Here is a 13,892-nt window from a genome sequence, read left to right on the forward strand (position 1 = left end):
GCCTGGAGGAATGGGGGGGCGGTGGTGAGTGAGTGCGCAGGCTATTTGGTGAATACTTGAATACATGAGAGTGCTTATCGGATTCTCGGGGTCCGCCTCGCGTGGTGAGCGAGTCACGGAAAAGTAAATGAGACCACGCCGAAGTCCCGGATGTTGGTCTCGGTGTGGGCATGGAAGACCCCAGCTTTCTAAACTTCCAAGCGGTGCAAAAGAGGCCTGATACGCATGCGCCTACCCGTCCTGGCGCTCAGTCGAAGGCGGCGGGAAGTTGGTTTTCCGAGCAGGAACTGAGCAGCATGAAAAAGGATTGGAGATGACGGACCAATAAACAGACGTCTCATTGGCTTAGCGTTCTCAGACTCCCAATCCTTCAGCTTCCCATTGGGCCTTTTAAGCAGGGCAGGGGCGTGACTGTCGGGGCTCCGCCCCGCGCCTCGGCCCAGCCTCGGGGTCCTGGGCTGAGGAAGCGGGACGGAAGTGAACGGGTCCCGCCCCTTCCCCCTAGGCTTTAGTCGGAGCTGCCGCCGCTGCCGCCACCGCAGCCCGCTCTCCGGCTAGCCGGAACCTCTTTTCTGTACCCTCGGTCCCCGGCCGCGCGGAGCCGGGATGCACTGCTCCTGCTGTGGGTCCTCATCATGGAGACCAAACGGGTGGAGATTCCTGGCAGCGTCCTGGACGATCTCTGCAGGTACTGCGCTGCTGCGGGTTTCTTCTCAGGGTCGCCAACCCCCGGGCGTCCTCCGCGCGCCCGCTTGCAGGTCCTCGCTTTCCTCTCCCGCCGCCGTCAGCTCTCCACCGCTGACTCTTCCCCGCCACCGCCCCCTCTCCGTTTCTGCCGCAGCCTCCCTGTTTCTCACGGCCCCCATCCTCCCGCGCTGAGCACGCAGTGTCTGGTTTTCTTGGTATCCGCACGGGTTTCGCTTTCTCGCAGTTGAAGCCGCTCGTCCAGAACCAGAGTTTTCTTTAGCATATTTTCGGCCCATTTCTGTCTCTCTCTTTTGGTTGCTGACTTTCACACACCGTTTCTCCTCCCTCCGTCTCATTTTCTGAATCTGTAGGAAGCCCCCAGTGTATTGGGTCGTAGGGTCTCTGGTACCTGGACCCATGGCAAGGAGCAGTTTTGAAACTTAAAAACCTTTCTTCTGCATATTCGTCTATGTCCGTGGCATTCTCTATACATTCCTAAAAAGAATTTATTATTCTCTTTTTCCCAGGACTTAAAAATCTTCGAGAGGGAGAGGGGAAAAGTCGAGAGCTGCTTTTCTTTTCATCCCTCAGTTATCTTACTTGAAAGGAAATTCTCATTCGCAGGGTTTTAACTCGGGGTACGTACACTTTCCCAGGAGAAATTTTGTGCATTCTTTCTTGTCAGCTGTGGTTTCGGATAACCAAACACGTGTAAAATGTACTTAAAATACTTCTTCGAAGTAAAATTTTTGGTAGTTAAGCGAGTTGTCGTCTAGAGATGTGGATTGTAAAGTCATTTGGATTACAAGTGAGTAAAAGCTCTGATAAACACTTATGTACTTTTAATTATTGTACTTGTGTTTAAAGGTCAGATTCAGTGGTGTCGCATTCACGCTGATTTTTTTTTTAAATGCCAAGGAAAGAGTTTGTGGAGTTTCTACTGGGCTAGGTATTGGATGCTCCCTTCACATTTATCATTTTATTTAATTCTCGAAATAACCCTTTTTTGATAGGTGCAGTGATTTCCATGTTTTTTTTTTCCCCAAACATGCAGAGACTTGGTAATTTAAACACGGTCACATTCATCTTAATTCAGAAAATCAAGATTTGAAACCTGTGCCTTTTCTTTTTCCAATAGTACCTGTGCTTTTTTCCCGTACCAAGTCCAGCATTTTGCACTTCACAAAAGTATACGTGAAGAGTAAGTAAACTAATTTGCAACTAATAAGAATGTCATGTGATGGAAGATTTATATTTTTTGAAATATGATAGATGCAGATGACCTTTAAAAGTTAAAAAAATGCTTTCTATGATCCCAAATTTGGTAAGAGAATTTGGTACATTTATTTCTATGAGGAGAAGTGCCTAGAAGATCATGAATCAAAAGTGAGATAATAGGATTGTGATCTTCATTTTCTTCATGTTACGAAGACTTTTTAAAGGATGTTCATTTTATAGATAGAAAAAAATTAGAGAACAGTATTTGGAAAGGTGAGCAGTTAATTGTATGTGGGTTAATAGAGGTAAAAGTTGATTTAGTTAGGCATCTAAACTAGTCTTTCTACCAGTATTGGGATTAGTATGGCCATTTCGTAGGATTAAATCATTTAAAGAAGTGATAGGTCACTATGATTCTATGTATGGAAACTGTTCACAGAATAGTTAAATGTGTTTTGTAAGGTTAAATATCCCTCAAGTGTTAAATACAGATAGTTGATTTTCCAGTGAATGTATTTAAGCTATTTTCTTATACAACTCTTTGGAATGGTTTTAATTTAAAAAAGTTTTTTTAAAAACAATTACTGTTTGGATATATACATAAAAATGTAATATATTAAAAAAAATTAGGGCTAACTAGTCTATAAACTAGTGACAAAACCAAATGGCCATTTCTTAATATTTCAGGTTTTAAAAATAATGCTTTTTGAAATGCTTTTGAAAGTTAGTATTTATACCTTTGTTGATGAATTTGAAGATGTTTTTATGTTAATAATTCAAACTTTTGATTGTGATTTAAAAAAAATTTACACTTAGAATTTAAAATTTTTCTGGGCTTTTTTTTGTTTGTTTACTTTTTGGAATCGAGAATTGAACTTGGTGCATTTAACCATGAGCCACATCTTCAGTCCTTTTTATTTTTTATTTTGAGACAATCTTACTAAGTTGCCATATATATAAATATACATAAATATATAAATATATTTATATATATGGCTTTATTTTGTTTACTTATTTGTATGTGGTGCTGAGGATCAAACCTAGTGCCTCACACATGCTAGGCAAGCGCTCTACCACAGAGCCATAACCTCAGCTCTTACTAAGTTGCTTTTGGCCTAAGTTGCTGAGGCTGGCTTTGAACTTGCAATCCTCTTTCGTTAGCTTTTAGAGTCGCTGGGATGGACCATGCCCAGGTCTTAGATACCTCCTGAATTATAAATTCAAACCCCATTCTGTTCCTTAGCATTAGAGTGTTTTTTTGCAGTTTATTTATTTATTTTGATGACATTCTCCTGTGAATCTTGCCTACTGTAGCCATTGCCACATATTAATAAATTTTGGAGAAATGTGAAATTTGGAAGTTGATTTTAATGTAAAAAAAAGTAGAGGAAACTTAAAATTTCAAAATGTGATCATGTAACCATTAGTCTGCTTACAACATAAGATATGGAATGTTATCTTTCAGATACCTTAATTGCAACATTTCATTTACTGGAATACTGTGTAGCCATTACAGATTCCTAAAGCAATTACCAAATAGTAAACTGAAGGAGAGTGTTTGTATGGTGGAAGACATACATATCATACCATTGAGTGTAATACTTTTTAGTAAAATTAAATGCCTTTGCTTAAAACAAATTTTTAAGAGTGTGTGTGTGTGTGTGTGTGTGTGTGTGTGTATTTGTATACACAGGAAATATCTGAAAAGAATTTCTACTATGCTGTAATTTTTGGTTTATTTCTGAGTGGAGTGGAGTTAGAGGAAAGGAAGAGAAGACTCCTCTTAAAATGTTCTAGGGGCAAAAATCACCTTATAATTATAAGTATATATAAAGGTAAAATAAATCAGCATTTTATGATGATACTTGCCTTTGATACACCATGATTTTTGACATTTTAAAGTTAAATACAAAAAATGTATTTTTGACTTGTCAAAAAACAAGTCAAATAGTTTTTAATACCATATAAACTAGAATTAAAACTGCTTATAAAGAATTGAAAAGCATGTTTTAAAAATGAAAACTGGAGTTTGATAAGTTGTTTCCTTTTGAAAAAAATGCTTGAATTATTATTTTTATTTTTTGTACTAGCTAATGAACCCAATGGTGCTTACTTAACCATTGAACCACATTCTTAGCCCATTTTATTTATCTTTTATTTTGAGACAGGGTTTCACTAAGTTGCTGAGGGCCTTGTTAAGTTGCTGAAGCTGACTTTGAACTTCAGATTCTTCTGCCTCAGCTTCCCAAGCTACTGGGATTATAGGCATGTGCCACCTTGCCTGGCTGGGATTTTTTTTAAAAGCCCCTTTAAAATTAGACGGCAAGGCCAGCCTTCTGTTAAAAGGGAAACTAATGTTGCCACTATTTTGGAGATAGCATAGGTTATTTAAACAATTTGTGCTCATTTTTAGTTAGCCATTTTAGTGTTGAATTCTGAAACTTTTCTTTTAGCTAATTGCAATCCTCATACTACTGTTTCTATAGGAAAATTGATGATAACATCTTGAGAAATAGCTTTTCTATAATAAATTATGGAAGGCATATTATTTTCCCTATACATATACGTACATATGCATACACTTTTAAATCTTTAAAACAGATCAACAGTATTTGCAAAATGAAAGCATTAAATATGTGTAATTTTCGTGTATCAAAATTTTCTTTTTCTTACAAACTTAATGATGTAAGCTTTTAGCTATAAAAAAGATGTAATCATGTGTATGTTTTTTAAAAATCAGTACAGTTGGATTTATAAATGAAAAGCAACAGTTTCTTGTCTACCCCTTTCTATTTCTGTTCTTTCTAGAAGCATTGACTTTTACTTTTGTGTTGAATGCTTCTGGTGGATACATCAATATTTTAAAATATACTTGTGCCAGTTTTTTGTTATATTAACTTTGGATATTAACATAAGGATTTAGTTTATCTTGGTGGATATTAGGTGAGGGTTTAGTTTACCACATCCACTATTGACCTCATCCTGTCTCCAGCATATTGTATTTTTATTACAATTTTAAGCTATTCTGTTGTTTCCCTTTGACACTCTTATATACTTAAAATTATATTTCTGTTGAACATACAAAATCTCTTGAGTCTCTGTTTGATCAGGTGAGGCAATTAATACTCCCTCTTTTACATTTCTTAATCATTTCTCCAGCTTCTGTCCAAATGAACTTACAAATTAAGATTGGTATTTCTATTCCATATTATAACCTTCCAAAGTCTATTTTACTTTTTTACTATTGTTGAATGTAAAAGCAGAACAATATTAGTAGCATTTGTTATACAGTATAACCAGGTACCTGTTCTTAACAGTAAAGGCAGGTGTATAGTGGTTAAGATTTTGTTCCCATGTGGCCAATAGCGCTCTTTGAAAGTGTCTTGAAGGAGAGAGTGTTCAAATGGATTCTTTTTTTTCCTTAAAGTCTACTAATTGGTCATAAGGTCATAATAATTTAACTTTTTACATGTGTTTTTGAGCAACACACACTTTCCTGACCTCTTAATTCCTTTTTATTTTTAAGATTGGTGTTCTGTTAAAAAATTTTTTTTTCGTTTCATATTTAGACTGTTTTTCTTTCACGTCTACCCTTTTCCCCAACATTTCCATAGTTTTCTAGCCTCCCCACTTCTCATCTGCTTCTTGTTAAACCCTCAGTCTTACTATTCTACAGAATTCTTTTTTCCTATACACTGCCTTCTTGGAAATCTGCACTTTCCCAGTCCAATCTGGATTAGAAGCTCCTTAGACTGCCCAAACAACTTAGTTGAATTCAGTTTCACAATTCTCAGGTGGTACTTATTCTTTCTTGAATCTCATGTTTTATTCTTTCTAGATTTTTATTCTTGCTTTCCTGGTGCATATATTAATTTCTTTTGAAGGGATAAGTTAAGGGGGAGTAAACTTTTTAAGTCCTTGTATGACTAAGGACCTTCCAATACTGGATGGAGTTCCTAGGTGTTTTAAGGTCTTTTAATACTTCTAGTAGTCAGGCTTAAAGAAATATCCTCAACACTGTCTTACAAGGCTTTTGTTGAGTATATTTTAGTAATGATATTGTTAATTTCTAAGGGCTCGTATTCAGTGTGTGTGTGTGTGTGTGTGTGTGTGTGTGTGTGTTTTAAGTGAAAAATACATTTGCTCCAAAGGGCTCTTTGACTCTCTTTGAGGGCATTAATTAATTCTTCCTTTGACCTTTCGTCCTTATTTTCTAATTCCTGAATTTTTTTCTTCAGGGTCTTTTTTTTTTTTTTTAAGTTTAATTTTTTTTCCAGGTTTTCTTTAGATGTTGAGTGATTCTTGGTTGCCTTTTTCGTATTTGGGATGGGATAGTAGAGGGGCTTATTATTGATAGTTTTTTTCTTTATGTGAGTGATAGGGACTTTGCTCATAAACTTAGGGCCGTTCAGAAAGCAGTCTGTGGAAGCTTTGCTTAGGATCCAACACCCAAAGCTATCTGCTTGAATTAATAGAAGAACCCTCAGTTATTATTCTCCTTTTCTTATTCTTGTACAGGAAACCCCTGACTGGTAAAGGAGTGAAAACCTAGTGGACATTCTTGAGTTACATAAACAGACTCTGTACAGTTTCATTTGATTTTAGACCTATTCCTTATTCCCATCCACCAGCTTACTTCCTTCACATGAGGCTTCCCTGTGTTGGGGTAGGATAAGGTGGGCTTTTTTTCCTTACTTAGGCATTCTCTTATAATGTTGTATTGTGTGCCTAATGTTCTAGCAATTTGTTTGAAATGGGATTTTTAGTTAAAGATGAATGTAAACATCTTCACTGAAGACATTTTATTTAAAAAAAAAATGCATGGACATAAGAAAGGAAAGAATGGGTGAAGTGGTGAGCCAACAAAATTTGGAAATTGTAGAACAGAAGGAGATACTTGATTGTGAGGATGGGGGCGAGGATAAACTTTTCCCTATACTCTGTAAACACAGCACCTCTCTGACCATTGTGTGTGTGTTTTCCCCATACACACTAAACAAGCAAGCAGTTCTTCAGTGGACGGTACCTGGGTGTCCTAATTCAATCCAGTTCAAACATTATGTATTTGAAGGTATTGTCAGATTCCACAGGTTGAGAGCTCAGTCTCACAAGATCAGTGAGAGTCCAGATTTCTGGAACTATCGCTGGATGGGCTACAAATTAATGGTTCCCTCGACCCATTCCTTGTGTTACAAAGGATACAGGTGAAGAGATATATGAGGAGAGGTTGTGTGGGAAGGGGCTCCAAGCTCCCATGCCCTCTCTGTCACTCTCCAGGAACTTCCATGTGTTCAGCTTTTCAAACCCCCCCCCCCAATACTCCTAGATTTTTGTGGCAGTTTCATTACTTAGGCATGATTGATTATATAACTGACCTTTGGTGAATGACAGTACCTTCAGGCCTCCCCTCCCTCACTTGGGGTTGGGACTGAAAGTTTGAGCCTTCTAATCACAGGCTTGGTTCTTCCATGCCAATCACCATCCTGAAGCTATCCAGGAACTCACAGCCATGATTAAACTCATTAGCATAAGAGGACTTTTAACACTGTTGTTTTCTAAGAAATTTAGGAGTTACATGCCAGCAAAGGGGGCTAAAACCAAATATATATCTCATAGTATCACAGTGACTTAGCAGATTTGAAATATCTGTATGAGAAACTGCTATAGTAGTGTCAAGTCTATTCCAGTATAAGAGAATACTGAAAAATTAGAGAAATGAATTTATATATCCTCAATGCTGAAAATTCATGGCTCTCTTTTCCTGTTCATCTCCAAAATAGGGAAGAGTCTTCTCCAGGCAATGTAACTTCAGAGGAGACGTAAAGATAGTGACATTAGTGGGATTTCCAGTTAAACAGCTTAGCCTGTATTTCTTCAGTTGTGCCTCATAATTTGACAATCTTCCTAAATAGCTCTGTTGTGTGTCCCAGATATGAGTATCTGAAATACACTTCTTCAGAAAAGAGTGGCTTAAAACTAACAGAAAAGTTATTGGGAAGAATCAGATTATGCAAATCGAAGACAACTTAAAACTACATCGATCCTCTGAGAGTGGTAGTTTTCTATAACCATGAAATAAAAACCCCATACTCTATAAAATTATACCTTAAAAATTAAAATAAACTTTTGGAAACTAAAAATGTGAGGGGGGGGGGAATCCACAGTAAATGACTTGCAAGATAAAGAAGTTTCCCTGAAAGTAGAGGGGCAAAGATCAGAGACAGGGAGTATGAGAAGAAACAATCATTAGAGAATTGGTCCACGAGGTCTTTCAGGTATGAATTTGCAAATGAATAGTCCATTGAGTGGCTGTACAATGGAGTGGATTAAAAAAAGGGTGGGGGGAGAGAGAGACACTGGAAAATTTTAGAACACCAGGACAGAAGGAAGATCTTTAGAAGCATCTAGACTGAGTGGGGGAAAGGATCAGTGTGAGGATAAAGATATTTTCAGTAGTGCAGTGTCTCAATACTTATCTTCCCTGCATTCTTCTTTCAGAATGTATGGGAGTATGAAAACAAGGTTAATTGAAGAGGAGGAAGACAAGGATATCTACTACAGGATGAAGAAATAGGGAACCTGGTGGATGCTAGCGAAAGTGTAAACTATCAGATCTATTGGCCCTTCTCAAGAGAGAGATCCCCCAAAGAGACCTTTTTCTGATCTGTGTGCTAAAGCCAAAAAAGGAACCTATAAGCAGTCATTTAGGTGGCCATAGTGGACCTGGACTATTTCTGCTGATAATCAAGGAAGGAGCTTCTCACCTCTAGGTGTCCTGTTCTCAAAGATAAGCATAGTTAGTGATGAGAGGCAAGCCAGGATGTGCAGCAGTTGCACTGGGTAATGAAAGGACAGTATGACAGATATGTACCAGAAGTAAAAGATAAATGTCATTAATTGGAACACATCACAATATTTAAGGGCAGTCTTTAAGGTTAAACATGGATCTGAGTTGACATCTTGAGGGGAAAGTTGGGAAAACTAGTAGAATGTTGAATTAGTGACAGGTACTTTATAGAGAAAATAAAAGCAAAGGCAACAATGACAATTTTTAATCATGGGGCAAGTAGGAGATTGTGCAAGAAATAAAGTAATCACAGTTTCACAGTTTACCACATGATTTAGTTGTTAATTGCATTTACAGTCATAATATAAACAGAATGCTCCTCTGTCAAAAGATAAGGTGGCAACAAATTTTAAAGGTCTTGTCTAGAATTGGGCAACACTTACTTCTATAAAACATCGTAAGTATTCCAGTAAGCTGAGCAGAAGAGATTGGTTTTATAGTCAGAAGAGGGCTGAAGACAGAAAGAATAGAGTGGACTTGCCCTATGGACGATACTTTCCTTATAAGGCAGGGAGAGGGACATAGAACAATAGAAAAATAATTGATAGCTTAATGTCAGGTTTTTTGTTTTGTAAGAATTAAAGCAAAGGGGACTTCATTTTCATCTGGTTTCATTGTCATTGACTTTGGCCCTTGGGAAATCAGTTATTATCTCCTAATTTTTTGGAAGGTCGGGTAATAATTGAGTTGTCTTGACTCCTTTTTGAAATTTAACTTGTCCATTTGGGGTTTACTGTAAGAGCTTAGTCCAAACCAGTATCATACTGTAATTTTTATTTAACACATCTAGCTCGGTAATCATAAACTGGGAGTGATTTTGTTCCTCTTAGGAAACACTTGGTAGTATTTGGAGATATTTTTGATTGTCATAACATGGCAGGTAGTTCTATTGAGATCTAAAAGGATAGGGACTGGGGTTGTGGCTCAGCAGTAGAGCGCTCGCCTAGCATGTGCTAGGCCCTGGGTTTAATCCTCAGCACCACATAAAAATAAATAAAGATGTTGTGTTCAACTACAACTAAAAAATATATATATATATATATATACTGTCTCTTATANTTTTTTTTTTTTTTTTTTTTTAAAAGATCTAAAGGATAGAGACTGCAGATGCTGCTGACCATCCTACAGCACACAGGGTAGCCCCCTTTAATAGAATTACCTTCTTTAGAATGTTGTGCCAACATTGAGAAACTAACCAAAACTGTGATATAATTTTGTTGGAAGAATGGAAAGATGAGAAAGAGTGTGAAGTGTGAGAATAGTTAATCCTTCGTTTTCTACAATTGAAATCAATAGAAAATGTCCCAAACTAAGAAAATAGACACATTGCTTTTTTTTTTGAAAGAGGGAGGGAGGGAGGGAGAGAGAGAGAGAGAGAGAGAATTTTTTAATATTTATTTTTCAGTTTTTTCGGCGGACACAGCATCTTTGTTTGTATGTGGTGCTGAGGATCGAACCCAGGCCGCACGCATGCCAGGCGAGTGCGCCACTGCCTGAGCCACATCCCCAGCCCAACAGTGGTCTGTTTTTATAGTTCAGTTTTCCACAATTATAATGGACTATTTATATTCTAATCTGAGCATGCACAGATCAGGGTTGAACCCCAGAGTTCATAAATAATTTTAAGTGGTCATTTTCTAGAGCTGTTGTCCCTCTGCTATCTCTCTAGTGCTATCTCCCTAGTACTTTTGCTTTCCCTGGGGCTCCCTGGCTCCCCTGTTTGGTTTTAGGCTAGAAAACCATGCTGTATATACCTCATAGAACTGCCCATATCTGGGAACAGCCAGGCAGAGGAAAGACAGAAAAATCAATGGAGATTGGCCTTACCATTTTATAATCAAAACAGCTTTCGTAATTGGAAAGGAAGGTTCTTAAAAGACCTTTAGTTTTCATGCGAAGATTAAACAGATAATGAAACATACTTTTTAGTGAATTATATGAATATATTTGCATATATTCTTGGAAATGTTACATAGATATGGGAAGAAATCGTAAAAGTTGTTTCTTTGCTCACTTTAATTTGTCGATAGCTCTTAAGTTGATTTCTATCTTGTAAACAGAAGATATATAAACTCTTAAATTTGTGAGTTACCTATGATATCTCCTTCCTCTTTTTCTCCCTTTTTAAGACTTATCTTCCCCATGGTAATTTCTCCCAGATATTGTTTGCTTCCTTGAACAAGACTGCTCTTGGTCTCTTTTCTAAGTTGGTAGGTCAGGGGTGAAGCAATTAAGTAGTTTAAAATAAATTGTTATAGTTTGTAAATGTAATTTTTTTTGTGTTTTGTTTTTGACAGCCGATTTATTTTGCATATTCCCAGCGAGGAAAGAGACAATGCAATCCGAGTGTGTTTTCAGATTGAACTTGCCCATTGGTTTTACTTGGATTTCTACATGCAGAACACACCAGGATTACCTCAGTGTGGGATAAGAGACTTTGCAAAAGCTGATATCCTTTTCATTAATGTCATGACTGTCTTTCATTCTTGTTGATAAAATATTTCAGCACAAATTTCCTTTTGCTTGTCTTTGAGACTTTTAACCTACTGGATAACATATCCTTGACTTGTAAATATTGTCAAATATACATAGTAAGGACTAGGGATGTAGCTGTATGGTAGAAGGCTTGCCTAGCATCATTGAGGCCCTGGGTTGCCAAAAAAAGTTTTTTGTGTGTGTGTATGACATAATTTAGTAGTCTTATTTCTACATTAGGACTCCTTAATGTACATTGATTGGAAATAAATTTTGGCTTTTTTGTAAACAGCCTATTTTTATAATTGATCTGTTTTTACTTGATTCTAACTGTATCATTTAACTAGGTAATCTTTAAAGAGATGACTTTTCCAATTTATTTAGAAATTTCTTAAATAATTACTGAATATTTACTATTTGCCATACAAGTTAATAATCATGAGTTCTGTTCCCTTTGTTAGTATCCTGTCTTTCCTATTAACCAGCTGTGTATATTTGGGCAAATTTTGGGACTCTTCTGTACCTCTGTTTGCTCTTCTGTAGATTGGTCATAGTCTTATGGCTTTTCTTCAGTAAGCACTCAGTGGTGTGGATATTTAAGATGCTTGAATTCTTTCATCAGTCTAACTTCACTCTGTCCTTTTCTTCAAAATACTGGGTAGTCCAGTAATGAAGATGTAAGACTCAAAATAATTTGGTTTGAGATTTAAGGAAGTCAATTGTCAAGAATTTTAATAAAAAATTAGAAATGATAGTTATCAATTATGGCATGTTCTAAGCTTTTTCAAATTAAATATGTTATCAAATAAAAATGATACAAATTTCTGCTATCATGGTTGAATTGAAGTACTATTTTTTAAATAGGAGGGTAAAAGATTTATAGGGAGATGGATGTCTTTTTATTACTTGTTCATTATGGACTTGGGCAACTACTTAACAGATAATTTTCTTTCTTTTTTTCTTCCTGATTTCATGAAGGTTGTGTTTAGTTAAGGGTGGAAGGGACATTTAGACCATAAGCAAGTAAACCCATAAATAAGGTGTTTTTATAAGTACTACAAAGATGGTGGAAGAGTGATGTGATTAGAAATGGCTGATACTAAGGGACTGGATTACTTTAGATAAGGGTCTCTCAGTGTTGGTGTTATTAACATTCTGTTTTAGCTTTTGACTTTTTAAAAATTATATCATTCACATAACAGAATTTGCTTTTTTAAAAGTGTACAGTTAGTTGTTCTTAGTATGTCATAGATATGTGGAATGATCATTGTTATCTAATTCCAGAGCATTTTTATCACCCTATGGGGGGAAAAAGCCAATTTATTCCCTTCTTCCCTCCCCATGCCATTCATTCACATCCTGGCAGCTGCTGATCTGTTCTCTATCTTTAGCAAATACTTTTTAACTGTAATTTGCAAATGTATTTTGAATAGTAGTCAGTTGGTTCAGTCAATTTGTTTTTTTTTGTGAGGGTGTTGGAATAGGGAAAAATTGAAAAATGAAGCACATAGTTTCCAAACTTAGTTGGTTAATTTCTCATTTAATATTTTTATCCTTTTTTCTTTCTTTCTTTCTTTTTTTTTTTTAATTTGAGTCAGGACCTTGCTGTTTCCAGATTCCTGCTCTCAAATGATCCTTCTCAGCCTTCGCAACAGCTGGGACTCTAGGCTTGTGCAACTACATCCAGTTTGTTTTTCTTTTTAAATAAATTTAATGGATAGAAAAGTTAGATAATTTTTATGATGGAAGTTTCATCTTGTGGGGAGATAGATGTACCTTAAAAGTACTAGTAACAGCATAGAGAAAAGGAAGAGAAAACAACAAAACTGGATATGTATCCTGATTATAGATAACCACTGCAAGTTATCTATTATTAGGGTCTTTTTACATTAGTTTCTCTATGGTTAAGTTTAAAATGGAAAAAATATCATTCAAAATTTATGCTTTGGTTAGATTTTTTAAAAATCTGTGATGACTTTGTAATACATAAATAAGGACTTTTACTAAAACATGTAAAGTAGGACCTTTATTGGGAAATACCTTTCAGAATCTTAGAAAGCCCCTCTGGAACCACAGGTGTTGTGGGATGGTTAATGTTATATCCAAATTTTCATCTTTTTTTTTCCTCCCCAAGAGAAGGGAATAATTTTATTGAGATTAGCTTTGTGCCCATCTTTTCATTTTGGTGTTATCATAGATAGTTGACTTTGGGATTTGCCAAAGGCCTTTTTGGTTCTTGTTAGAGCTATAAAACCAGGACATATTTTACAATACAAAGTTGTAGGACTCATAAAATTCCAATTTAATTAAATGAATTTAATGTTATGTGTTTGCCCAAACATCTCGTTTAATGTTAACATGCTTACTTAAAGGTTCTTTTGAGTTTGACATTTCTTATACTACCAATTCTACTACCTTTTCTTATTCTGTTACAAAAATTCCTGTGTTATGTTGAAATATCTTTTGACCCTAATGCAAGTGTACAATTTGGGCTTTTCTCTATATCCTAATGCATATATATTAAGTTTCTTCTGTTTTTAGTAACCCACAGTAAGTTTAAGTAGTACTAGTACAAGTATGGTCTCTGAAATTAAGTGCTAGTATTTCATATCTGTGGCCTTGTGAATAATTGAAAATATGCTCATATTATGTCTTTATATTAACA

The 13,892-nt window shown here is 36.2% G+C and overlaps 1 protein-coding gene across 3 annotated transcripts in view; it reads left to right on the forward strand.

Moving 5' to 3' along the window:
- Positions 1 to 419: 419 nt before the first annotated feature.
- Positions 420 to 13,892, forward strand: part of Dcp2 (decapping mRNA 2) — a 42,333-nt gene continuing 28,860 nt past the window's right edge. For 2 of the 3 annotated variants that reach the window (XM_015488593.2, XM_048791965.1), the window contains exons 1-2: positions 420 to 688; positions 11,050 to 11,201. In XM_015488593.2, the coding sequence (XP_015344079.1) occupies positions 636 to 688; positions 11,050 to 11,201 (205 nt within the window). In that variant the 5' untranslated portion in view covers positions 420 to 635. Of the gene's footprint in view, positions 689 to 11,049; positions 11,202 to 13,892 lie in introns of those variants that run through there. The other variant, XM_048791966.1, reaches the window with a different exon arrangement.

Source organism: Marmota marmota, unplaced genomic scaffold (genome assembly GCF_001458135.2).
Source record: "Marmota marmota marmota unplaced genomic scaffold, marMar, whole genome shotgun sequence".
In the NCBI taxonomy this organism is placed as follows: Eukaryota; Metazoa; Chordata; class Mammalia; order Rodentia; family Sciuridae; genus Marmota; species Marmota marmota.